Source organism: Panthera onca, chromosome C2 (assembly GCF_046562875.1).
Source record: "Panthera onca isolate mPanOnc1 chromosome C2, mPanOnc1 haplotype 2, whole genome shotgun sequence".
NCBI classification, from domain to species: Eukaryota; Metazoa; Chordata; class Mammalia; order Carnivora; family Felidae; genus Panthera; species Panthera onca.
This window is the reverse complement of record NC_138347.1, coordinates 147391951-147419727: the sequence shown is the minus strand read 5'-3', so window position 1 is coordinate 147419727 and position 27777 is coordinate 147391951. Positions and strand designations below refer to the sequence as shown.

At 35.0% G+C, this 27777-nt stretch overlaps 1 protein-coding gene across 2 annotated transcripts in view; it reads right to left on the bottom strand.

The window, feature by feature from the left end:
* Positions 1 to 27777, bottom strand: part of STT3B (STT3 oligosaccharyltransferase complex catalytic subunit B) — a 106579-nt gene that overhangs the window by 15363 nt on the left and 63439 nt on the right. For both annotated transcript variants that reach the window (XM_060638449.3, XM_078432425.2), the window contains exons 4-8: positions 20437 to 20502; positions 18620 to 18719; positions 3285 to 3383; positions 1366 to 1512; positions 489 to 537 (exon numbers count right to left, since the gene is read on the bottom strand). In XM_060638449.3, coding sequence (XP_060494432.1) covers positions 489 to 537; positions 1366 to 1512; positions 3285 to 3383; positions 18620 to 18719; positions 20437 to 20502 — 461 coding nt within the window. The remainder of the gene's footprint in view (positions 1 to 488; positions 538 to 1365; positions 1513 to 3284; positions 3384 to 18619; positions 18720 to 20436; positions 20503 to 27777) is intronic.

Below are 27777 nucleotides of genomic sequence, written 5' to 3'. Positions count from 1 at the left end.
AATAGCACTCTTCAAAAATGCAAAAAGTATCCTCAAGTGTATTCGATAGATTAAAACTATCAAGGAATTTAGGATAACGTGGTATTAGGAAAAACTTAAATTCTTCCTTTGTATCTATGGCATATAGGCTTATAACATAGCACCTTAAGAGTTAAAAATTAAATATTATTAGAAGATGGAAACAATATAATGGTTAAAAACAAAAATCAATCATTAAAAGGGCACAAATGTTACCCTAAATGTTCTGACAAACAAAACTAAAATAAGGAGTTGACTCTGTAGAAAAGAAATGCATGACTTACATGTATCATACTAAAGGTGTATTCTAAACAGGAATTTCAAACAAAGATAAATTACAAGGGAGTCAACATTTACTGAACTAGTATATGTTAGGTACACTTAAGAAACGCTGCCCAAGTACTGACATGTAACAGAGGAAAAAAGGTATTTTAAAGTAGTATGAGGGCAAATAACTTATCTGCACTTACCCAGTGTCCCATAATGAGTAAAACCTGCCACTCCATGGTGCAATGTAACCTTGGAAGGAAAAAATGTAGAGGAAATCAATCTGCCTTTTAATTGTTTATGTTTATTGATTGCTATGGGTTAAATTAATATTAAAAGAATTTCAGTTTTCTTTTATAGGTGACAACATATTTCATACAGCTGGCAGTCAGGCAAAATAAGGTTAGTAATCATATAAAAACAAATATCCATGGCGATCACATTTCCAGAGATATACAAAAAGTCAACAGATAAAACTGTATAATGTTTTCCCATTCTCCTTTAAACTTCTAGTTGACTAGTAAATAAAGCTAAGACATTAAGATAGCATTTGATAACTTAAAAAGGGGGAAGATGTCTAAATTATTTAATGCAGTGTGCCAAATTTAGATAAAGTTCAAAGAGGATTTTAAACATTCTTGCCTTTACTCTTGTCAATTAATCCTTCTTGGTTTTGAGCTATGCCAGGAACAGATGGAAACTGATTTGGTTGAGTGTTTAAAAGTTGGAAAGAGACAGAAAGAGTGTAATACACACAAGAAAGGGCAAGTTTGCAGTAAGTAACACTGGAAACTTTGAATTTTATACAGTTTGGGCCTGTTCATCTATCAAGAGAAGGGTGTTTGGAAGTGTATTTATCAGAGCCTGAAGCACCAAAATTAGGTACAGTTAAAAAAAACACAAAATTTATAGTGCTATTCAGATTTTAGAACCTTTGACTATTATTTTCATATTGTTTGTAAATACAACCACAGTATTTGAATTACTAGGATAAATGAAAAGTGCACAAAATTTGTAGAAGAATTACCTTTTCGAATAATCTAGAGACAAGATTTGCAGTCTATAGGTTATGAAACCTACCTGTATAAGTCAAATAGATGACACTAAGGAACACAGCACCTGCAGCTAGTGATACACCCAAAAAGAAAAGGGTCTGGAACTCTTGTTTTGTTAATCGGTCTCTCAGATACTGCAAGAAAGCATAAGCTTGCAGCAATGCAAAGACACCTGATTAAAGAAAAGGGTGATATAAATAATCAACAAAGCACTTTCCCAAAGGTATTTTAAGATGTTAATTTGATGAGCTTCTTAGAATACCCTGTACTTTACATATCAAAGACTAGTCATTTCATCTAACCAACATATCCTTTGTCAAAAGACAGTTAACCAATTAAAAAAAATTATATATATATATTTTTTTACATGATCAGACTCCCCATACACAAACCAGGTAAGAAAAATCTCACTTCAATAACTAGAGCCTATTTATCACATTAAACTCCTCTCTTGTCCCATATTTTAGTGACATGTTTTCTAGGGAGAAAAAAATAGAGAATTGCCATTAAAAAATAGCTCTAAGATTTACTGAAGGATACAAACGACTTGGATCAGAAGAATCCTAATAGTCACTGCTTATAGCTGAGTGACAGGACGTGACCTCAATTACACACTTATGTAAGATTCTAAATTACTAAACATAAGGGCGAGTGCTAAGATAAAACTAAAGTAGGAATAGCAAAAAGTATTTCATTGTCAAAATGGACAAAACATAATACAAAAGCACTAGGTGTAAAACTAAAAGACACAAAAACTCTAAAAATCCAACATGGCATATTGACTTTTCTTCTAAAAAATTTAGTAATGAAAGTTATTTCTCACAATTTTAACCATTTTAGAATGGTTAGGTAAGGTATAATCAAAGACTCAGATTTTAGGAAATAATAACCCAAATACATAAAAAGTGAGATAACTGCTATAAATGATATATACTCAAAACTGGATATGCATTTCTCTATCAAACTAGTTGGTAATTTCCTAATATCAAATTAGAAATGTAAGTAGGGTGCCTAGGTGGCTCAGCTGGCTAATCGTCCAACTCTTGATTCTGGCTCAGGTCATGATCTCATGGTTCATAGGTTCAAGCCCAGCGACAGGCTCTGTGCTGACAGAGCGGATCCTGCTTGGGATTCTAACTCTCTGCCCCTTACCCCACTCGCTCCCTCTCAAAAATAAATAAATATATTTTAAAAATTAGAAATGTAAGTAAAAGTATTCATAAAGTGCTATGTAACAGTAAGGTGTGGGTTCTTAACCTATTTGGAGGGGATGGGTTTCAAGATTCTAACTTAGAATCTGATAAAAGCTATGGAACATCCCCTCAGAGAGTTAAACATTCTGATACTTATAAAATGTTGCAAATAAAATAACTACCCACAGACTTCCTATGGGTGTCATGGATCTTGTGTTGAGAATCTGTTGAAGTTTTATTCAAAGATCTCCCATTATCTTGTTAATTGTAACCTAGATTAATAATGGCAAAGTAGTCTGTTTATATGGAGAAATATTGTATTAAAGCCATTAATTTCAGTTAGTGGATAAAATATTTTAGGGAGATGTAAGGGACATAAACATTTATACCATGTTCTTTCTAAATGTGCTAAAATGCAAACCCAGTGGTACAGTAAACTCGGTGTACAGATATGCTACTTAATATCTGTTTAAACAAAACATGTTATTTAGTGTCTGCAAATAACATGGATTATGCAAAAAGGGATAGTCTCCCTTTTCAAAACAACAGTAGTTAGGAAAATAGGCACATTTGGGAACATAGTATCAGAATAGTCTCAAGAACAGACATTCACATTTTATAGTGGCAATGTTTCAGAACCAGTATGATGAAAATTAAAAACAACAAACACCAAAAAAACTTCATTCCCTTGAAGACTGGTCAGTCATGCATTCATGTATTCAGAAAAGGGAAAATAAATATTTTTGCATACCAGCAGCGGCCATGTGTTCACTTGTCCTGATTGGCTGGAATCCCACAAAGGGTATCTGCATGGATAATATTAAACCCACAATGTAGAAAGTGCTATATGCTATAAAGACAAAATAGGAAATAAGGATAATTTACTACTACCATTAAGTACTTCAAACATAACTCATATATTTTTAACAAACTTTAACTTTATTTTAAGAACAGAATCTTGAAATGACTGCTCTATTCGATAGATATTTGATGGTTAATCACATAAATCATGAGAATTCTTTCTGCCAATCTTTAAAAAAATGTTAAGTACTTAATTTTGCAAAATATCATTTAGAACAGTTTAGGAGACTGGTGCTGCTTTCCTTTTCCATTTTAAAATGGAATCAAGTTTTCAATATATCATTAATAACTGACATGACCCAGAAGCTAAGTAATACATAAATAAGTAAACACTATTCCTACTGGCATTACTCTGAAGCATGACCTAAAGATAAAGAATACTTATCCTCATCATACATGAATAGCTGCTATTGTCTCAAAAGCTCTCAAGTATTCCACATCCTTTTTATAGTCTAACATTCTAACAGTACATCTAAGAAACCAAAAACAAAAAACCCTGTCCACGAAGTTTTCTGTCATAAAAGAAAAGGACTAAGTATACAGAAGTTAAGCCATAAAATAGACTAGTTAATGAATTTTTTAGGGTCTAATAAAGGAAAATTATTTGCTTTTGGCACTGAGTACATTATAGTATTCTTGGCTTACATATCAACATAAATGTATAGGGAAATGGGGGAGGGGTTAGAATTTGTGTAACAGACTTGTTTTGCATTTAAATGTTCACAGGTCATTATTAAATTAAGTTCATTACAGAGAAAGTTAGAATTTAGAATCACTGTAATTGAAAATTATTTAGAAATGAAGATAAACCCATCTGAAATAAGTTAATACGAAAACTTCCGTTTATAAAGCTTATTCACAACATTTTATGAAGCATAGTCAACAGTTGTTGGCAAATAAAGTATTCGATTAGGAAAAGACTGGGGTGTATTTAGGAAGGGAACTGTTAGAAGTATATATATCCATATTCTACACTGTATGTAGCATAGCATTCAGCAGCATACATTTCTCTTCCCCCACATTTAGTTGAGTTAATTTGCCTTCAAAGGAAACCCATCCGTAGAAGGTAAATCATGGGCTAATGGTTCAAACATTAAGTTGTCTCTCAAGCTGCATTAGAGATGACTACAGTGTTAGGAAAAGGATAAGAAGCTCAAGTAAATTTAATAGGAAGGACCAGTGTATGTGAATAAAGTTTCCAATATCCTCAAGCTAATGGAGAACTGGTTGTCTAGATGAGACTACAGAAGTAATCCACCTAATAATATACCTTCCAGACATATTAATGTTGGAATGGAATTATCCTCAGTGAGGTACTTGAACACAAATGCAATAAAAGCTAAGGAAATCAGAATTTCTATATTATGGGACTTAAACTGTGGCTCAGTTTATTGGATGAGATTTCTAGTTATCAGTATATTTCTATCAGTCTTGTGTAGATCACCTGGCACAGAGTCATAAAGGCAGAATCAGAAAAAAAATGGGAATGAGTGATCTTGATTTTGAACTACCTAATAAAAAATTCAGTTTCCTCACTACAGAATGAGGGGTTTGGCCAAAAAGATTTGTAGATTAACCGCCCCCCCCCCCCCCCCCGCCCTGAACAATAACCTAAGATTCTTTTATTAGGCACCTAGAGCTGCAAAATCAAACCCTAGACAGTAACTGAACAGAGAGAGGCATATCTAGAAAGGCCAGGCATGGGAAAACTTTGTATTTTAATTATAGTTAAGTCTACTTATGTCCAAACAGCACCATCACCTCTTAGGCTAAGTTTTCTCTTTCTTATAAATACTAATGAACACTGAATGTTATAACACTGTCACAGAATTTGGATTAAGTATGATAAATGGCACATGCTGAACAAAAAAGTAAAGCCTTTAAAAAAAAAAAAAAACCTGAAGTGAAATTTATATATAATCATTTAAAAGTGAACAATTTAGAGGCATGTAGTACATTCACAATGTTAAGCAACTACCACCACTCTAGCCCCAAAACAGTTTCATCACCCCAAAAGAAAACTCCATATTCAGTAAGTAGCTGCTCCCTATTCCCCCCATTCCAGAAGGTAAATACAAATCTTCATCTGTCTCTATGGATTACTAGTTTGTTCTAAATGTAAAAGTAACAACAAACAAAAAGTAAAAAGTAAAAGTCTCTAGCCCATTTACTTCCCTCAGTCATTTAATAATTACTTTTCCAGAATTAATCACTAAAAGATATGGTGAGCACATATAAGCACATTCATACGCATATTCTCTCTCTTCAAATGGGACTATACTATGCTTGGCGATATAAAAACTTTAGCAATCACTTGCTTGGGAACGACTGAAGTTTCCTCCCAGGGATTTGCTCAAGTTCATTTCCAGACTTATTCAAAAAGAGGAATAAACCTTCTAATATTCTCAATTCAGTGTTTTTATGCAACTTCATAGAGGCACTACCATTAGTAAAGAAAAAGACTCTATACAGAAGCAGATGCACTAGTAATGAGTGATGGAGAGGAATTCAAGAAAAAGAACCTCAATCTCAGATAACATAAAACACCAGGTGGGATGTTAATTTGTATTATCTTGTAAACAGAGGTTAAGGTCAAATTAAACTGAATTAATAGAAATAAGTTCAACAATATTTTACCTTTGAATACTCCTATACATATTAGATTTGCACCAGTGATACAAAGCTGATAAGTGTGATATACGCAATAATCCAAAGATCACCATTTTCTTTTAAGAGAACTGGATTCATGTTTCCCTATATTTCCTATTTTTTGGATCACTGATCTTGAAATGTTTACATAGGGGAACAGATGTTCCTTCTCATAGCACTTTTTACTACATAGACAGTACTTCCATTAAATTAAAGTCAGGACTGCTTGCCAGCTAATATAAAATATCACAAACTCATCTTACTTAATACTGTCCTCCTCCTTGAATCTGTAAAATTAGATACACATCTCTGTACCTCAGTTTAAATCCCATTTACAAAACCCATGTTTAAAATACAGAAAATAAGAATTAGACATACTTGAGTAGAAAGAAATAGTGAAATAACGCTCAATTCTTAAAAGTAAACACCATCTTCACTACAAAGTGAACTCCACGCTTTGTACAACAGCATCTAACAGTGTGTTTAAAAATTACCTAATTAATTCATTCAAATATTAACTTTATGTAATTATGGTCCAGGCATTCTAAGGATACAAAAACCCTATTAAGATCAATCCTATCCTCTAAGCGTTAGACATCTATTTGGGAAAAGCAGAGATGTACACAAATAACCATAATACAATGAAACAAATACATGTCACAAAGGTTAAAAAACAAAACAAAACCCTAGCTCTATAAAAACTTCAAGGAGTGAGAGATCTCTTCTTGACATGAGCACTGAAGAGACAGTGGACAACATCTGTACCATTCTCTCATGTTCTAAGAAGACCTCAACAACACAAACCCATAGATAGCAACCATTCGCCCACTAATTGTTCCTATGAACTCTCTAGGAAACTTGACCAAATTACTACCTACGACTATCACAACTTTCAATCCATCCATGTTAGCCTACTTTTCTTACCCTTTTAGCCAGAAGAACAAAGCTTTCCATCAGAGTAATGAACTCTAAGAAAATGCACGATACCAGTAGTGTTGTAAATCATTTATTACATCATGAAAATGTGACCACACTGCCATCCTGTGGAAGCACAGTTACTGGCATTCACTACTGCATATGATACTCCCAATGTGCTCGAAGAATTCCAGAAAAAATGGCCATTCTCTATTATTGTTTATTTGCCACCAAAGAAAATCCCTTTGACTTGACTCAAATAGTAATCTTCTAAACAGAGCTTAAATATCTTTCACTGTTAAAATATTTATTTTTTTATCCAAGGGTATGGGGTAGGGCCAGATTCATACAGAAAACTACCATCCTTGACTTAACATGCACGAATAAGTTGTTATATAGAATTAATTAAAAGGCACTGAAACTTCTGATTCAAGCTCCATTAAAATTTTAAGTTTTCAAGAAGTTCCTGTTGTTCCCCAACTAACCTTTAAGGACCTCCTCCCTGACAAAGCAAAGACTTATGTTGATGGTACTCTTTACACTTATAAAATACTACTGTACTTCCTTTTATTTAAAGTTGGAAAATATTTTGTGAATATTGTATTTCCATTAACTTTGATCCACTATTAAATCACCTTAGCATTTTTTTAATGTTCATTCATCTTTAAGAGAGAGCGAGAGAGAGAGAGAGAGAGAGAGACAGAGAGAGAGAGAGAGAGAGACAGCATGCGTGGGAGTGGGGGTGGGGGCAGAGAGAGAGAGACACAGAATCTCAAACAGGCTCCAGGCTCTGAGCTGTCGGCACAGAGCCTGACTCAGGGCCTGAACTCAGGAACCGTGAGATCATGACCTGAGCCAAAGTCGGGACGCCTAACCAACTGAGCCACCCAGGCGCCCCATACCACCTTAGCATTTTTGAGCTGCTTCATCTCCTGGTTGATATTTAATGGGAAGGGCTAACAAAATATTCCTTTGCTTTCCCAATTCTCTCTAAACCAAAGCAATATTAACCAAAAGAAACACAGTGGGGAAGTATTTTATAATCCAACCAATCTTGCTTCATTATTAACAAATATGATTAAAGAACCGTAAGACTGTTGAAGCTTTTGATTTATAAAGATACTTTACTACTTGATTACTGTGAATCCTGGGTAAATAAGCAGGATGAAGAATGGTAAGAAACACGAATTAAAGCTTAAAAATGAAACAAAACATAAAAAACATTAATTCTTCTTTACCAGCAGAGAAATATAATTTTTAACAAATACAGTAAAAAAAATAATTTTTCTTTTCCAAAAATGCTGCTCATCATTCATTTTGGAGAGAATGAATCTTTGAAACAGATGTTTTACAAGTTCGATTTGTAAAAAGCAGCAATGACTTGTTCAAAACACTTGAGAGACACTTAATCCTAACTTTTAAAAACAGCATATATATTTCATACTGATACATAAGATGAAATCAAGAATACAGCAGAAAGTAAATAAACATCTGGGTTTTGGTTTTATCTGTATCATGTGAAAGAATTATGCACTTATTTTCTGGCAATGGTTGATGAGTTACAGAAGTGTATTAAAATATAAACTAAGTTGTGTGTGCTTAGACTATATGAAGAACTCAAGAAATATGTATAATTTTTACATAACATAAAAGTATTAATGATCCTAATTAACACCTTTAGAGCTAAGTTTAGTTACTAAACTTAATATGCCAAGAAACAGTAATAGACAAATATCAGCAACCTCAATTCACTCATGAACAAAACAAAGTAAATATTTTAAACCATGCAGAATCACAAGTCATGTCATCACTAAAAACCTAAAAACACTTTTTTTAAATCTTCTTAAGCTATCTTTTTCTTAATGTCAACTATCGTGGTTAAGTGGCTTCTAAATTCATTTATCTAATACCACTAAGACTCTGTTAATTGATACTACACAAAAGCAAACCTTTGGACTTCGGAATATAAAATTCTCAGTAAAACAGACCCTTAAAGGAAATCTCAGATCTGTTCTTCTAGATAAGAATACCAAATGATTTATTGCTTCTGTTTAGTTTGGAGAACATGAATATTCCTTGTTTCTATTCACTGAAAAAGTTTTTCTGATTAAGCTAATGATTACTGCTACATCATAGGTAAGACTGGTTCTAAATATCCTGGGTCTTAAAGTAAGAAGATAGAAGACTAATCCTGTGCAAACTAAATAATGAGTTATATTAACAATACTGATGGCAGCAGAAGCAACAGCATCTTCGAGTGTGCCCCTGAAGTAAATTTTCCCCTAAAGTAACCACTGAGAAAGTTTTATTATAAACCAGTTTAAAGAAAATTTCCCTATCCACTTCCTCCAATAATTAGTTTCAATTACCTATTGTAAGATAGACATCTGGAAAACTCACTTTATGGTACTAATATTGCAAATTCTAGTGAAATTTTTAATGAAAACTTGGTACAAAAATGGGGGGGGGGCAATTATGATAGTCCCTGTTTGTCTGCTCTTGGCTCATGTTCCCTTGAAGATACAAAAAAGAAAGGCAAATCAATTAAGTCAAAATAAGACATCAGTAACAAATTGTAAACATTCTATGCAGCACGGGAAAACCATGTCTTAATGGTATATGGACATATTCAATCCTTATAAAAATCTAATTCATCTATAGGCTATAAACGTAATCTTTTATTGTGGTAAGAATTTATCTGCCACAAATACAAAACTGTATAACCCTTTATTACTTTCAATATCTGAGATCTAAACTATCAAAATGATTTTAGTTTATTTACATTCTGAAGCCCTTCTAAGAGTTATTTTATAATTTAAAAAAGTTGCTAATTAATAGGTTTTAAAGATGTTTTATTACCTATAACTATGTATTAGCAGAAATGGCAGACACCTCTTTGATATTTAGCATTTCTAGCTTGTAAAATGTTACTGGCAATTAAACAAAATACATTTCTGTAGTAAGAAACATAATTCTTATGTTGCTTTTTGAATTCTTAGCTGACTTAGAGAAGTCATTTGAGAAAAAACTAATTCTATTCTATTTAGTTGTAATTTTTTCCTTCCTGAGTTTTTATTTATTGTAAAATGCAGCAAACCTTAATTTCTTGGGAAAATTGCCCTCTAATGCAGTACAAGTTATGTGCAAGACCAAATATGTTACTTCTATTCTGATTACCCCATGCCTCCACCTAAGTATATGCTATTGCCCTATAGTCTGTTATTTCACAATACTCCTAACTCTTCTTTCCAGGAGGCTTCCCAAGGCCTTAGAATGGGATATATTAAGGTATTAGTATAGACAGTAAAGAGTCAATGTCATAAATATTTTATCTCTTAAACTTCATGTGAACAAATGGGAGCTGTTTCTGATCTCAAGCTCATAAAATTAAATCCCTTCATGGTGTTTTTCAAGGGACACTACCAAAACAAAGAATTCTAGATATTTCAAAAAATAAAATTGGTAGTTTTCCCTATTTAAACAGATATCAGACTTTATTTTTCCAAAGAATGCACTTAGGGGTGCTTGGATGGCTCAGTCAGTTGAGCGTCTGACTCCTGATTTTGGCTCAGGGCACAATCCCAGAGTCATGAGATTGAGCTCTATGTAGGGTTCCACACTCATGGAACCTGCTTACATGTGTGTGTGTCACACACACACAGAATGCACTTAGGAGCAGAGACAGAAAAGTGTATTTGTGTGTAAGTAGAAATTTGATGGATGGCAGCTAAATCTCAAAAGGGTAGAAATAATAAGATGGTTAACAGCATCTAAAATTGGAAAACAAAAATCAAGAAATAGGAGTTTCAGGGCGCCTGGGTGACTCAGTTGGTTAAGCAACTGACTTCGGGCTCAGGTCATAATCTCATGGTTCGTGAGTTCGAGCCCTCCATCAGGCTCTGTGCTGACAGCTCAGAGCCTGGAGGCTCTTCGGATTCTATGTCTCCCTCTCTCTCTGCCCCTCCCCTGCTCACGTTCTGTGTCTCCCTCTCTCAAAAATACACCTTCATAATTTTTTTTTTTTTTAAGAAACAGGAATTTCATTTTGTGCTACTATGATTTATAATAAGAAACATACATTTGGTCTTCATCCACTGTTCTGGCAGAGAGCTCCCAAAACCCTTGGAACTTCCTAAGTGAGGAGAATGATGAAGGTTCTTTTATTGTATTACTGAGGTGACTTTTGCACCTCACCTAAGATGAAGGCTGGTTGCCACAGGGAACCAACCACATGATCGGAAGGCTGGAATTTCAGCCCCACGCCCCTGACCTCCAGGGATGGGAGACGGGCTCAAGATTGAATTCAATCACCAACGGCCAATGGTTTGATCAACCATGACTATGTAATGAAGCCTCCATAAAACCTCCAAAGGACAGGGTTCCAAGAGCTTCAGGTTGAGAAAGTGGAGATTTGGGGAAAGTGGAGTGCCTGGCAAGAGAAGGGAAGCTCAATGCTCTTTCCCCATACCTGGCCCAATACATCTCTTCCATCTGCATGTTCCTGAATTACATACACCCTTTTATAATAAACCTGTAATCTTGTACTCTAGCAAATTAATCAAACCTATGGATTTGGAAGAGGTCATGGGAACCTCGGATTTACAGTCATATGGTCAGAAGTACAGGTGACAACCCGGACTTGTGACTGGCATAAAAGCAGAGGCCAGTCTTATGGGACTGAACCCTTAACCTGTGGCATCTGATGGTACCTAAGGGTAGACGATACCACAATTGAGTTGAATGTTAGGACACTTAGCTGGTGTCAGGGAACAGTTTGGTGGTGTGGCAAACCTCCCACACATGTTGGAATTGGTGGTTTAAAAAGTACATTCGTGGTAAAAACCAAAAGAAACAACTGAAATAACTGTAAGTAGTTGTTTCACGATAAGAATTTAAGGACTAAGCCAATTAAGGAAAAGGCGGAGAAAAGAACTGCTGATTTTGCTTTCAAGCTTTGTAGTAATATTTGACTTTCTCAATTATATACATTATCTTAAAATTTTAAACTGTATATAATAATAAGCACACCACTCTATTATTGTGTTTTAGCTGCTCTGTGATGCTCTATGTAACACACCAGTGTCATTTCTCTGCTATATTTTTCATAATCAAAATAGCTGTGGTGAAAGTTTATCTACATTTAAAACAAAAAACAATCTTTAGTCATCCTCAGTCTTTATAATCACCTCTTGGCCTCTGGCATTCTTTCTTCTTTTTTAAAAAAATTATTTATTGGGGCGCCTGGGTGGCTCAGTTGGTTAAGCGTCCGACTTCAGCTCAGGTCATGATCTCACGGTCCATGAGTTCGAGCCCCGCGTCGGGCTCTGTGCTGACAGCTCAGAGCCCGGAGCCTGGTTCAGATTCTGTGTCTCCCTCTCTCTCTGCCCCTCCCCCGTTCATGCTCTGTCTCTCTCTGTCTCAAAAATAAATAAACATTAAAAAAAAAAATTATTTATTTTGAGAAGAGCACAAGCAGGGGAGGGGCAGAGAAAGAGAGAACGAATCCTAAGCAGGCCCTGCGATGTCAGTGCAGAGCCTGACATGGGTCTCAAGCTCACGCACTGTGAGATCACGACCTGAGCCTAAATCAAGAGTTAGACGCTTAAGTGTCTAAGCCACGCAGGCGCCCCCAGAACTTTTTCTTCTTACCTGGCTATTCCTTCATAATTTTAACATTAACAACAGAGGCCAACACTTAAATAACACTTTGTGTTAGTCCTTTTATAAGCACTTTTCATTATCCTTAAATTCTACAAGGTGGGAATTATTATTATCTCCGTTTGACTCATGCATGAGGACATTAATTAAGGCATAAAGAAATTAAGTAATCTGCCCAAAATTGCTAGTAAGTGACTAGTGGTAAAGTGACCACTAGTAAGGGACTAGACCAGGAAATTGAATCCTGTTAATTTGGTTCTGCAGTACATGCTCTTTTTAAAGAGTTTTTTTTCTTTTTAAAATTTATTTATTTTTAGAGAGAGGGAGAGCAAAAGTGGGGAAGGAGCAGAGAGAATCCCAAGCAGGCTCCCGTTATCAGCACAGAGCCTGATATGGGACTCAATCCCACGAACCGAGAGATCACGACCTGAATGGAGATCAAGAGTGGGACACTCAATCAATTGAACCACCCAGGTGCCCCTGTAGTGCATACTCTTTACCCTGTTACGGCACTTCTCATTTATGGTTACATCATCACAAACCCTCTGTAAGTCTATTTCTATACTATTTTCTCCTCTCAAGATCATGATTTATCTCCAAAACTTTCAGAAGGACAGTCAGTTGGAAAGCCCAACAAGACCTTCCTGAAACTTAAAAGTCAAAACTGATCTTCACAAACTCCTTCTCATTTCCATTTTGTTCATATGCTATGATTACAATGTATTAACGGATACCAATTACATTGATGGCCCTAGAAAAGGGCCATCTTTTGATCATCTATGCATCCTAATGGCTAGCACAAAACTAAGTATTAAACATTTAATCCTCTACTGAACTGATTTACTCCTCAAAAAAAAAAAAAAAAAAAAAAAAAGGAAAGAAAGGAAAGGTAAAATTAGGCAAACTAAATTCTAGTGCTTCCAAGCTTTTTACATGCTTGTAGAATTTTTACATGCAATTTTTACGTCTATTGTTGTGTAGCATTAGATATGTTTTGTTTATGTATGGCAAGTATAAACATGATGCCTAAAATTTATTGGTTTTACTTAAAAAAATATTTTTTTAAATTAAGAAAGTTTTTAAAATAAGCTCTATGCCCAATATGGGGCTTGAACTCATGACCCCAAGATCAAGAGTCACATGTTCTACGGACTGACACAGCCAGGGACCCCTCTGGTTTTCTTTTTAATTCATTCAATAGCAGGATTGTCTTTTCTTCACTCACAAACTCTACAATCCTAGAACAATTTGTACAGAACTAAAGTATGTGGTATATGTCTATAATACTTTGCTCTTTATATGATGGTTCCACCAGGAAATATTACCATAAATATGTAGTTTAGATATAATATAAAAAGTGATTGTTACTCTCTTCTTACTCAAATGACCTCAACGAAAGAACACACACAATAAGCAAATTCTTCAGTGACATTTAAAAATCACTTATCAATACTAGAAACTAGTTTCTTCCTGCTCTTTAAGTTATTCTAATTTAAAATTTTAATTGTAATAAACCATGAGATAAAATTCACATTTCTATAAATTAAAAAGTCTCATTTATTATGAATTTAGTACATGCTCATTGTAGAAAATCTGGAAAGCAGAGAAAAATATGAAGAAAAAGTATCACTAGTAATCCTTGCTGTCTGCTTTTTATTAACTTTTTCCTAACTCACCAAATACCAAAAAAGATTACATTTAATGATGCCATAATATTTCATGATTTGGCAACACTACAATTTAAGTGTAACTTAAAAATTAAAATTTCTCTATTGGACATTTAAACTATTTTCAATTATAAGTAACACCATAATGAACACTGCTAAACATGTCTTCATATCTTTAATAGTTTCTTTATTATGTAAAGTGTGATTAAACATTTCTAAAGGTTAAATGATTTTACACCCATTAGTGTTATGCGATACCTGTAAACCACTCTCTCTATAAATGCAAATTACGATATGGGTGTTCTTTCTTCTTATTAAAACATCAGAATCCTATTTGTGACATAACTGTGTGTAATTCACTTCCCAACATGGTGAATACACCAAGTACAAAATATATCTTCACAAAATAATTTAACTTTCTTCCCACATAAATTTCAAGGGGCTTTTCTTTTCCCTTGCCCCTCCAACCCCCCACTCCTGTGCCACACATACCCTATACATCCACATTATCTTCCATGTGCCCCTCTTGCCACATGTGAACAAACTTTTGAGTTTTCCCTGGCTTACCAACGGATTCTAAAGACACGTGCAAAAAATCTACTGAAAGGGAAAACCATTTTTCATAATTATTTCAAATGATTCATTTTTACTTCATTTAATTTGATACTAAGAACCCAATCAAATATTTGGTTTAAAGGATTATGAGTTTGCCATTTATCAATCATTATTTTCTTTATCTAAATGTTTCTGCTCATGAGGAGAGAGAACTACAGACAAAGGATGTTACGTGATCAAATCAGAGGGCAAACCTCTATATGTAGCTTTATAATGCCTTCAAATTTTCCAGGACCATTAAGTTAGGTTAAATTGAACTTAAATCTTGGGGCGCCTGGGTGGCGCAGTCGGTTAAGCATCCGACTTCAGCCAGGTCACGATCTCGCGGTCCGTGAGTTCGAGCCCCGCGTCAGGCTCTGGGCTGATGGCTCGGAGCCTGGAGCCTGTTTCCGATTCTGTGTCTCCCTCTCTCTCTGCCCCTCCCCCGTTCATGCTCTGTCTCTCTCTGTCCCAAAAATAAATAAAATAAAAAAATAAATAAATAAATAAAAATTAAAAAAAAAACGTTGAAAAAAAAAAATTGAACTTAAATCTTGATACATTTAGGATAAAGTAGAGAATAGCTGATTTTTCTATACCATCATTTCCCATCCATTTAAAAGTAAACTATGAAAGAGTATACAAATCACCTAAAATACCCTTAATCATATGAATGGAATAAGCTATAAAACAAGGAAGGTGGGGGTAGAGAATCTCAACACTACAAAATTATCTGAGGTGTTTACTAATCTAACTTCACACATATATATAATATCCCTGAACTACTTTAGTTTTCTTCCCTCTTAAAAGAAGAAAAATTTTCAAGAGCCAACCAAAGCAGTATTAATTGCGTACTTTTTGTAAAGTTACTATAGAAATCCTATTCGCCAAATACAAGGTCTTTCCTTAATTCTCACCCTACTAGATCTTAGTACTAACACTCAAGGGAAGTTGGACACTGTTCATGCTTTCAACTTTTATGTAGAAAATCCTTTCATTTGACCTCTTTAACAATGTATGTATCTAGCTCCTTCTATTTTGGCTCTTCTTCCTCCTCCTGATTCAGGGACGTTTCACAAGTCCATTCCTCAATCTGCTCCCCACTCTATTCCCCTGACCATTAAATTTTCAAGACCCAGAAGTTTTTAAATTAAAAAAATTTTTAGTTCCTCCCCTATTACATTTAACTTAAAAAATTTCTCTACTTACATATCTCTAAAACAAAAAGTTGAGACTTGAAGTTTAATCTATCATTCTCCTTTCTGGATCCTAAAGACTGTTTACAGTGTTTTCAGGGTAGAGATATATCACAGGCTAATGTATTTCAACAGTAAGGTATTTATTTACATGGTAGGCATACAGTTTTAATAGAAATAGTAATTTGTAGCATCATGGGCTATGGAGCCAAAACTTCTAAGTTCAGGCCTAAATCACATGGTCTTGAGCAAATTATGTCCTTTTTTGCTTCCTCATCCTGTAAAATAAGGACAGTAACAGTACCTACACTACCCTCTCACAATGTGGTTATGAAAATTAAATGAGTTAAATACATGTAAACAACTTAGTCTGTGGTATCAAATAAGCACTTGATAATATATTATTTCAGTGGTGACTGTTATAAAGTATGCTGAAATGACTATATATGAACTTTTTAAATTGATATGGTATACACCCTATATAATTCACCTTTTTAAATATGCCATAGAGTGCTTTTTCTTATTATAGTCACAAAGTTGTGTATTTATTACCACTATCTAATTCCAGAACACTTCCTCATCCCCAAAGAAACCTCATTCCCATTAGCAGTCACTCTTCCATTCCCCAAACCTCCGGCAACCACTAAACCTATTTACTTTCTGTCTCTAAGGATTAGTCTATTCTGAACATTTCATACAAAAAGAATCCTACAATTATACATGGGCTTAAGTGTCTGGCTTATTTTACTTAGCATAATGTTTTCAAGCCTCACAACGTATCGGTACTTCATTCCTTCTTACGGCTAAATAATATTCTACTATATGAATATACACACTTTATTTATCCATCAGTTGGTGGACATCTGGGGTGTCTTCACTTTTTGGCTATTAGGGATAATAAATATTGCAATGTACATCAGTGTACATGTTTCTGTGTGAATAGTTACTGTCAATTCTCTTGGGGGTATACCTGGGAGTGAATTACTGGGTCATAGGGTAACTCTCCAATTAAGTTTTTGAGGAATTGCCAGACTACTGGGTTTATTTTGTTGTTTTTTAAAATTTTTTTTAATGTTTTTTTTTAATTTATTTTTGAGACAGAGAGAGACAGAGCATGACCAGGGGAGGGGCAGAGAGAGAGGGAGACACAGAATATGAGGCAGGCTCCAGGCTCTGAGCTGTCAGCACAGAGCCTGACGCAGGGCTCGAACTCATGGACTGTGAGATCATGACCTGAGCCGAAGTCGGACGCTTAACCGACTGAGCCACCCAGGCGCCCCTTTGTTGTTTGATTTTGTTTTTTTAGGTAAGTAAATAAGCTTTATCTTTCTGTTACTGCTTTCCAACAACATTATCATACTGGAATTGTATTATTTTACTAACACATTGGGTTCAAACCACAACTTCTCTCTTATTAATTCAACCTATAAAGGTTCTGTCTCTATCATGGATAATGAGCTCTACGATTTGAGACATCTATCACTAAGCATCTTATTCAAAAGATATGTTTTAAAACCTAGAGAAAAAAAATAAAGATTTCATAGAAAACAGGTTCGTCTGAATGTTCACCTTCCCAAAAGTCGCAAGTTTAAAACCTAATGGCCAATGTATCAGTATTATGAGGTGGCATTCGGGAGGTAGTAAGGTGGTAGTAAGGGCTTTGGGGATTAGTAACCTTTTAAAAGAGGTCCAGAGAACTAGTTCCTCCCTTCTACAATGTAAGGACAAAGCAAAAAGGTACCAGCTATGAACTAGGAAGGGAGCCCTTACAAAAACGTGACCATTCTGTTACCTTAATCTGGGACTTTGCAGCCTCCAGAACTGTGAGAAATTTCTGTTGTTTACATGCTATCTAGCCTGTGGTGTTTTGTTTAAGCAGCCCAAATGGACGAAGGTACTCTGTCGTATACTATACAGAAAAGGTTTTCAAAAGTTTATTAAACTGTTTACTCTTACAGTGACTGTGCTGAATTTGAATATGCATATGTGAATGATTTTCTTTTCCTTTTTTAGTTTTTCTTTTTCTAACGTTTATTTATTATTGAGAGACAGAGACACACAGAGCGTGAGCAGGGGAGGGGTAGAGAGAGGGGGAGACACAGAATCTGAAGTAGGCTCCAGGCTCCGAGCTGCCAGCACAGAGCCCGATGTGGGGCTCGAACTCACAAACTGCGAGATCATGACTTGAGCCGAAGTCGGACGCTTAACCAACTGAGCCACCCAGGTGCCCCATATGTGAATGATTTTCAAGACAGAATACCCATTCCCCCAAATTAAGGAAAAAACTGGGCTGACAAATATTAAATCTAGTATCTGCAGACTAATTTTTACAACAGCAAAAACTCATCAAGAAGTTGGTAACAATGTATATACGTAAAAGTGCCTGACCCACCTTATTGATACAAAAAAACAAAAAAATATATATGAAATTATTTTCACCTTCTTATGAGTAACACGGCCAAACAGAAATGGCTGTTCAATGAAAATGTATGGCTGTTCAATGAAACATCTCTTAGAGGTGAGATTTCAAACGTCAAATCACTCACCTATGTAGACTCTTTTGCTGTATCTCTGCATCAGTAACAGCACAAATACATGCAGTGGAATAAGGTTGATGATAAACACATAACCACCCCAAGCAGAGACCTACGGATTAAGAAATGCAAAGTTAAATAATTTAAATGTCTGCTTTTAAAAATAGATTCAGTTTTATTTATCATGACAATCTAAACATATAATGAACAAATATAATCAAACACTAGGATTTTTGGCAAGTGTGACAGATGCTTAAAATTGATTTATGAAGCCTACATATAACCTATTTCTATGTATTATTAAAATAATAATCCCATAAATCCAACATGCTTTTCTATATTCACTGGAGAAATGGTCAGATTAAACTTAGTAACACTGAGAACATTATAATTTTGAATTGGTAGTAAAAAGTCTGTCATAAAGGTGAGGATTCTTAAGATACAGATCATAAATTTTTAAAAGGGAAAAGAAAGGCTTTTACTTCCCTCACTTTTGATAACTACATTGCAAGAAGCTTCACTGAGAATAAGAACAATGAATGTTTAGCACCAGCCAACAACTGAACTATAAGGAACTCTCGGATAATCTGGATATGCTTCAAGATACTCAAAATAAAAGGTACTACCTTAAGTATAAATTATTTCATACTAATGGATTACAAATCAAGATTCCATTTTAATGCTTAGCATGTATCATAAAGTTAGACTGTTCTATCAGAATAACGGAGTATGTTCTGGTCTAATTTTTTTTTGTATGGTTCTTTAAATTTTTTTTTTTTTTTTTTTTTTTTAAGTAAGCTATATGCCCAATGTGGGGCTTGAACTCACAACCCTGAGATCAAGAGTCACATGCTCTACCAGCTGGCTCTGTTTCGGTAAAGATAATGTTTATTTTTGACCAACAGTATTACCTTTTTGAGTATATTCAATAGGCAATAAGCTCTTGTCAAGAACAAAGTTGTGGGTGTACATTAATAATCAAAAGCTTGAAAGAACCATTTGACCAATAGACACATTAAGACACTAGATGTTAATATATACATTCTAACAATGCTGCCCATATCTAAAATATTTCAGAACCACTTGTAATGAACTGCCTTCGGTATACAATAAAGAACATGTTTATTGCTTCACTGACATGCTATTTTACACCAAAAACAATGTTACTCTGATTGAGCAGGGGTTCTAAGTGAAGGACTTTGAATTACCTCCAAAATTTAAATGTAAACTTCAAAGAGAATGAGTTTTCTATTACTTGGGTACAAGCTCACAGAATGTGCCTGGCCTTAACCACTTTAAAAGGGGCATGGATAATTTGGATGCACAAATTCCATGCTATGTGTTCAAAAACAAACAAACAAAACCTTACCTAAAATTATCACTAGTTTTCAGCACAAGACTACTAGATGATAGTCTGTGGTGTGGGAAAAAAGGCAGGAGAATGAAGAGGTAATTCTGAACCCCAATCTAAGTAATCTGTTGAAAAAAGTACGTAGGTAGTTTACCTAGAGGATAGCACCATTATTTAGGTAAAGTTGTACATCTGAAAAGAAAAATTGTTTCACTTGCTGCAAATATTATATTTGAGGGATTGGCATTTATTAGCCCTCCCCACTAAAGCAAAGTCCATACACACTCCAGAGATGGGGGTAGGGAAGAGTATAGCAGTAATGAAAGGGACTATATTAAACAAAATTAAAATCCAAAGATTTCAGGAAAAAAGGAAATAGAGAACTAGTCTGGATGAGAAGAAAATGATGAAGACGAGGAATTGGTCTAACTGTGAAAGACTTGCCAGACCTTGTATAATTTCAATAATGAATTCTTACCATATAGAAATATGATAAGCAGCAGCACATCGTCCAAAAAACTGACCCAGTTTTTACAGATTTTACCTAAAAAACAAGCAAATGTTTATCAATGTTCCTGATGGAAAAAAAAAAAAAGTTAAATATTTAGTAAGCTTGTACTACAAAAAGCCAAAGTTATTAAAAAAGTACAGAGGTTTTATTCAGATATTCAGATCCACTTAAGATATGCATTTAGAACACCAGGCAACAGTCAGACATTTTATAAATAGCCTTGATTTTTCTGTTGTTGTTATGCAGTTTTCAGTAAAAACAATCATCTTAAAAAAAAATTATATTTTCCTATATATGCTTTATTTTCTATTTTAAAATGATTAACATCAACAAATTAAGATTTTAACTAAATAATTTGTTCAGCAGAACTACATTTTTACATAGTTGGTCTTCTTAATCTGTAATTTTTCATTGGAATATATACATCTTGTATAGAATTCTAATTATAAGCATCCATTTTTGAAAACCTATCATCTAGAAATTTTCAGATACCATAACCAATATCAACAATAATTAATAAAAATTGGGGTGTCTGGGTGGCTCAGCTGGTTAAGCATCCGACTCTTGATTTCATTTCAGGTCATGATCTCACTGTTGTGAGATCAAGCCCCATGTAGGGCTCCACCATGAATGTGGAGCCTTCTCGGATCTTCTCCCTCTCTCTGTCCTTCCCCCTCTCACATCCACACTCTCTCTCAAAATAAATAAACATTAAAAAAACCAATAATCAATAAATAATTATCTATATCTTCAAGATACTGATATTCCTAAAGAAATTTCTAGGATATGTCAGTAAAATTCTCAATCACTCTGAACCAGAAAGACAACCTGCAATCAATGAAAGTTTCAAAAAAATAACATCTCTACTGTCTAAAACAAAACAAAACAAAAACAAAAAACAACAAAAAACTAACCAAAGAAATAATTCCCAGATAAATTTGTATGTTCGTCTGAAAAATAACAGTTTGGTTCAGAAAACTAAATTAAAAAAATTTTTTTGAGTTTATTTTGAGAGAGAGAGAGAGCACATGCAACACATACACAAGTGGGGGTGGGACAGAAAAAAGGAAAGACAGAATCCCAAGCAGGCTCTGTGCCATCAGTGCAGAGCCCAATACATGGCTCGAACTCATGAACTGTGAGATATGACTTGAGCTGAGATTAAGAGTTGGACATTTAACTGATTGCACGCCCAGGTGCCCCAGAAAACTGAATTTTAAGTTTCAAAAACACAAGTTCTAAATAGTTATTTATGCCAAGGGTAAAGAGTCATCTTTAAAAAACAAATCGAATATTCTAAAGACATGATAAGCCTAAGTCCCATTACAAGCAATTCTGATTAAAAGAGTTATCTCCATGTTCTGATAGGAAGTTCAAATAGTTAATACTATATTCTACATACCTAATTTCAAGGAATTTACTTTTAAAATGAGCCTCTACTAATATATTAAAACAAACTATAGGTGACATGTAATCTTTGGGGGAATTATAAAGCACACACACACACACAATGAAAGGAGGGAAAGAAGAAGGAAACGTTCCTGGTTTACAGCACTTAAAGATATTATCAGACTAACTTCTGTTACATAGAGAAAGACTGCTTTGAATTCAACATCATAGTGTATGTGTGTGACAAAACACCCCCCCCACCACTGCCAAAACCAGCTTGACCTATGCTAAAATGTGAATAAGGAAGGCAGCATATTAAAATTTTGACAATTTTAAAAATAAAAAAATTCCCAGGGCAGATTAGAAATGATTCCTGTAATATCCGATCTCCAGAGAGATTGGAGAAGTGAGTTGGAACCAAGTGCTAATGAGAAAATCACATAGAGACCAAAAGACAAATTAGAGAGACCAAAGATGATTTTTAGAAAGGAAAGCAGTTACCAGGGAAATGGGAAAGAAAAGAATATTCAGAAAGCCTACTTCTAAGTGGGGAGACTAGAAGAAATAGTGTTGTTAGAGGAGGAGATGAGCCAGAAACAAAAAGGAATCCCAAGGAATGGAGCACAGAAAACTATGGTAGGTAGATCAATAAACAAGGAAAAAAAAAAAAAAAGATTCTACATAGAGACTGAAAATTAAAAGGACAGGTCATCCAGTAAACTGGAGGTAGAGATGACGAATGTTGAGGTTAAACCTGCAAACGACCATTCAGTCTTTTACATTTGTGTGTCAGTTATCATTTTATTGCCTCTTAGCTCCAAATGCACCCTTCAATATATGTTCTAACAACAGAGTATCTTCTAACTATTTCTCCTGTGAAGTGAGTATGATGTTAAGTTTTCTCAGCAGAGGGTGCTGAGGGAACGTTGCACAAGAGGCTCTCCAATGATTTCAGGTGCAGGCTGGAGTTGGTGGGGTGGCTGAGAGAACATCTGGTGGTGCTGACCCCAGCCATGGGCCCAGAACACAGTCCTTCTGTGACTTTGCAACATTAGTCTAGAAATAACTTTCCTGCAGTCCTCTTGATATGGTAACCAAAAGCCTCATACACATTCTAGAAGCTTCCTGCCACCGCACACCATACTACAAGTCACTAGCTCCCCATTCCTGAATTCCTATACTCCAGAGGGTGGTCAATTGCTTGTCAGGCAGCTCCAAGCCAGCTCTAGCTTGGCCTAACCATGAAACTTCTCTGAGGCTGGTAGGCTGAACCAGACCCTCTTCGAATGAAATCTGAATCCTTTCCAAGTTTGTCCTTCCTTGGGTACTTTCCCTCAGCCCTAGCAAATCATATACAGTTTCCTTCTATATTAGTTACTCTTCTATAGCAGTTAATAATTCTCTATATAAAAATCCCCTTATTTAATCTACTGGGATTGATGGGGCCCAGTCCTGTATAATCTACTACCAAAAAACCAAAATATATTTACAACTACTAAATATAGTCCATACCCTGAAATTTCCTCAAACTCTAAAACCAATTGTATAGGTTGAAAGAGAATGAGAAAATGATATATACTATGAATCAAACATATTCCACTGTATTAATAATATACAGAAAAGTCTGCTAAGCTATGTTGGACACATTGTAAAACTGTAAGTCAGTCGTGCCCCAACTGGAGAGGTAAGACGCAAAAGCAAGAACTACAGCCAAAGCCCAGTATGACAGAGACCATGTGATGAGTACAGACACTGAGTGGCAAAAGGTCCTTATAGATCCTGAATGTCATTGGTAACAGAAATGCAAGTCAGGAGGCTAATATATGACTGAGTATTGAGATCCAAATTTACAGTGGTAGGAATGTAGACATAAAGGAGAGGCTATGTTCAAGGGCCAAATCAACATTTTTGGTGAACTAGAATTAGAGTAGTGCAGAAAAAGAAGTTGAGAACTCCTAGTTTCCTACCTTGAGGTACTACCCATCAGTGAGGAGGAGGAAGGCCAACAGATGGTAGATATGAATGGGTGGTTTTTTAAGTCAGTCTTTCACATGTTAATATTAAAACTCCTGAATTAGAATTCTTCAACAATGGAAATATAAATCAAGAGAAAAAATGCCTGGAAAATTCCCCAATATTAGGAAATTAAACAACATGCCTCTAAAGAGTCTAAAGGTCAAAGGAGAAATTGAGAATTAGAAAAAAATTTTAACTACATGACAACAAGAATACAACATATTGAAATATACAGAGTATAGTTAAAGCAATGATTAAAGTATAATTTAAATTTCATATTAGAAAAATAGAAACAGCTAGAATAACTTAAGCATTAACCTCAACTAGCTAGAAAGGAGCAAACCAAATACAAAGTAGAATAATAAAAGTCAAGAATTCAGTGAAATAGAAAACAAATACAGAGAAAAATAAATGAAACCAAAAGTTGGATAAAATTTAACTAGACTGATAAGAAAAGAGAGAAGATACAAATGACCATTACTAAGAATAAGAGAGGTAATACCACTGCAGACTGTACAGAAATTCAAGAATTATAAAAGAATATGATGTAGTATTTGTGCCAGGAAATCAGACCATTTATGTGATATGAAAATTTTCAAAAAAAGAGATCTTTTAAAGAAACAAAATCAGAACAGAACTGTGTCAATAAAGATTGAATTAGTAATTGAACAATCTTCCCAGGTTCAGATGGCTTCACTGGTGAAAAGTATCAACAGTTAAGGAAGGCACAATACCAATCCTATAAAAATTCTTTCAGAGAATAGACAGGGAAACACTCCCCTAACTTATTTTAGAAGCTCAGAATAACCTTGATATCAAAGCCAGACAAAGATATCACAAGAAAAGAAAACATATTAATATCCCTCATGGAAACAGAGAAAAAATTCTTAACAAAATAAAATCAACACAAAACCAACAATATAAAAAAAGATTATACGCCATAAACAAGTCCAATTTCTTCCATGAATTCAAAGTTGTTTTAACATTGGAAAAAAAAATTAATGCAGTGGTTCCCAACTGGGGAATAGGGACTGAATACTCCTGGCATCTAGCGTGTAGAGGGAAGGGATGCTGCTAAACATTCTACAACACACAAGACAAGAAATAACTGCCTGGCCCCAAATGTCAATAGTGTTGAAGGAGAGAAACCCTGAATTAATGTAATTAAGTACAAAATCATACAAATCCTCAATAGACACAAAAAAGCTACCGACAAAATCTAATACCCATTTATGGTAAAAATTCTCAAACTGAAAATATATAAAAACTTCCCCAAGCTATGATCAAGGACATCTGTAAAAAAACAACTAACATTATACTTAATGGTGAAAGCCTGAATGCTTTCCTCTTAAAATCAGGAAAGAAAGGATGTGCAGTCTCACTGCTTCTATTGAACACGCTGCTTCTACTATACTGGTTCTAACCAGTACAATCAGGCAAGGTAAAAAAATTTAATTTATGCTCTCAGAAAGACATTGTTAAAAATACAAAAAAGACAAGCTACTGACTGAGAGCAAATGTTTGCAAAACATATATCTGATAGAGAATGTATTTCCAAAATATATAAAGAGCTCTTACAACTCAATAAGAAAACAACCCAACCAAAACATAGGCAAAAGGTTTGAAGAGACATTTCACCAAAGAAGAATCAGAATGGGAAATAAGCACATGAAAAGATGCTCAATTATTAGTCATTGGAGTAAAGCAAATTAAAACCACGAGACACCACAACATACTTACTAGAATGGCTAAAATTTAAAAATCTGAACATACCATGTGCTGGTAAAAAAGTAAAAGCAATGCCTCATATTGTGATGGAGGGAATGAAAAATAACAAAGCCACTCCGGAAAACTTTTTGGGAGCTGTTTATACAATTAAACTTGTACTTATAAACCAGCAACCCCACACCTAGGCACTTATTCAAGAGGAATACAAATATATGCCCATGTGCAACACTGTATGCAACTATTTATAGCCACTTTATTATCACCCAAAATTGGAAAACAAAATAAGCTACGGTACACTCATATCGTACAGCCATACATACTACTCAGCAATAAAAAACAGCAAACTACAAAATCATGCAACAATGGATGACTTATGCTAAGTCAAGCTAAGCAAGACATAAAGGGCCACCCTTTACTGTACTGTTTCTACAAGAAACCTTATGGAAACCAAACTCCCAAAGATATGTAGACAGAAATCAGACCTGTGGTTTCAAGGAATTTGGGTTAAGGAGAGGAATGATTACAAAGGCACAGGGGAAAAACCTTTAAAAAAAAATTCTATAGGAGGCAATGATATATATGTATGCACTGTTCCTTGTACTATTTTATCTGTATCAGCCTTGTTGTTGGTGAATAGTAACAACAGAAGTAAAAATAAGCATGTACTCATCAATTTCTGTGTTCCTATAATGTTCTATACATTTACATGCATTAACTTACTTAAACTATGTAATGTAAGAACGATTATTACTTCTATTTTATAGCTGATGTAACAGACATGCGGGTAGTTTCAACAACTTTCAATGAACATAGAAAAAGAAAAAGAAAAAACAAACAAAAAAACCCAACTCTCAGTGACAATAGCTAATATTCAGAAAAGAAATATCCAGACCATGGTGGTTTGGCTTCAAAGACGGTATTCTTCACAACTTGATCTTGATTTAAAAAAATAAACTAAACAAACAAACAAGGTTAAGGGTGCCTGAGGGGCTCAGTTGGTTAAGGGCCTGACTCTTGATAAGGGCTAAGGTCATGATCTTACAGTCTGGTTCCTGAGTTGGAGCCCTGCATTGGCTAGGGCTTTGCACTGACAGTGCAGAGCCTGTTTGGGATTTGCTCTCCTCTCTCTCTCTCTCTCTCTCTCTCTCTCTGCCTCTCCTCTGCTCACGTGTGTGTGTGTGTGTGTGTGTGTGTGTGTGTGTTCTCTCTTTCTCAAGAGAGAGAGAAAAAAAAGGTTAGAATCTATAGAACACGAATCTAAAAGCATATTAAAAATTGTCGGGGCGCCTGGGTGGCTCGGTGGGTTGAGTGGCCGACTTCAGCTCAGGTCATGATCTCGCGGTCCGTGAGTTCGAGCCCCGCGTCGGGCTCTGTGCTGTCAGCTGTCAGCACAGAGCCCGGAGCCTGTTTCAGATTCTGTGTCTCCCTCTCTATGACCCTCCCCCGTTCATGCTCTGTCTCTCTCTGTCTCAAAAATAAATAAACGTTAAAAAAAAAAAAATTAAAAAAAAAAAAAAAATTGTCTGTGGGGGTGCCTGGGTGGCTCAGTCGGTTAAGTGTCAGACTTCTGCTCAGGTCATGATCTCGAGGTTTGTGAGTTCGAGCCCCGCATCGGTCTCTGTGCTGACAGCTTGGAGCCTGGAGTCTGCTTCAGATTCTGTGTCTCCCTCTCTCTCTGTCCTTCCCCCACTTGCACTCACGCTCTCTCTCTCTCTCTCAAAAATAAACATTAAAAAATTTTTTTTCTTAAATGTCTGTCATCAGTGCTTTGAAAACAGAGTACTGTATCTTAAAAATTTTAAAGATGTAACTTGTAAAAAAAAAGGTTCAGCAGTTGGTTTAAAAGTAAACACACCAGATGAGGAATCAGTAGACAACTTACATTTACATTTTAGCGATTACATATAAAATGTTTTTATCTTCATAATGTCATTTGGCTACAAACAACTTTTCAGAGTAGTCAGAGCTGTTAGTACTTTATTTTCAATTGGTAATGATCAGATATTAAATAAACGTAATTATCTATTGCAACTCTGTAGCCAAAACATTTTTATTTCATTTATAAGGAAAATGAATGAGATTAAAGTGTCAAATATCTTGCCACAAGTCAGAAAACAGCTTTCTATGCCAGAACTCCAAACCAACTCATTTCAAATACTGAAGCTGTTTCCACTT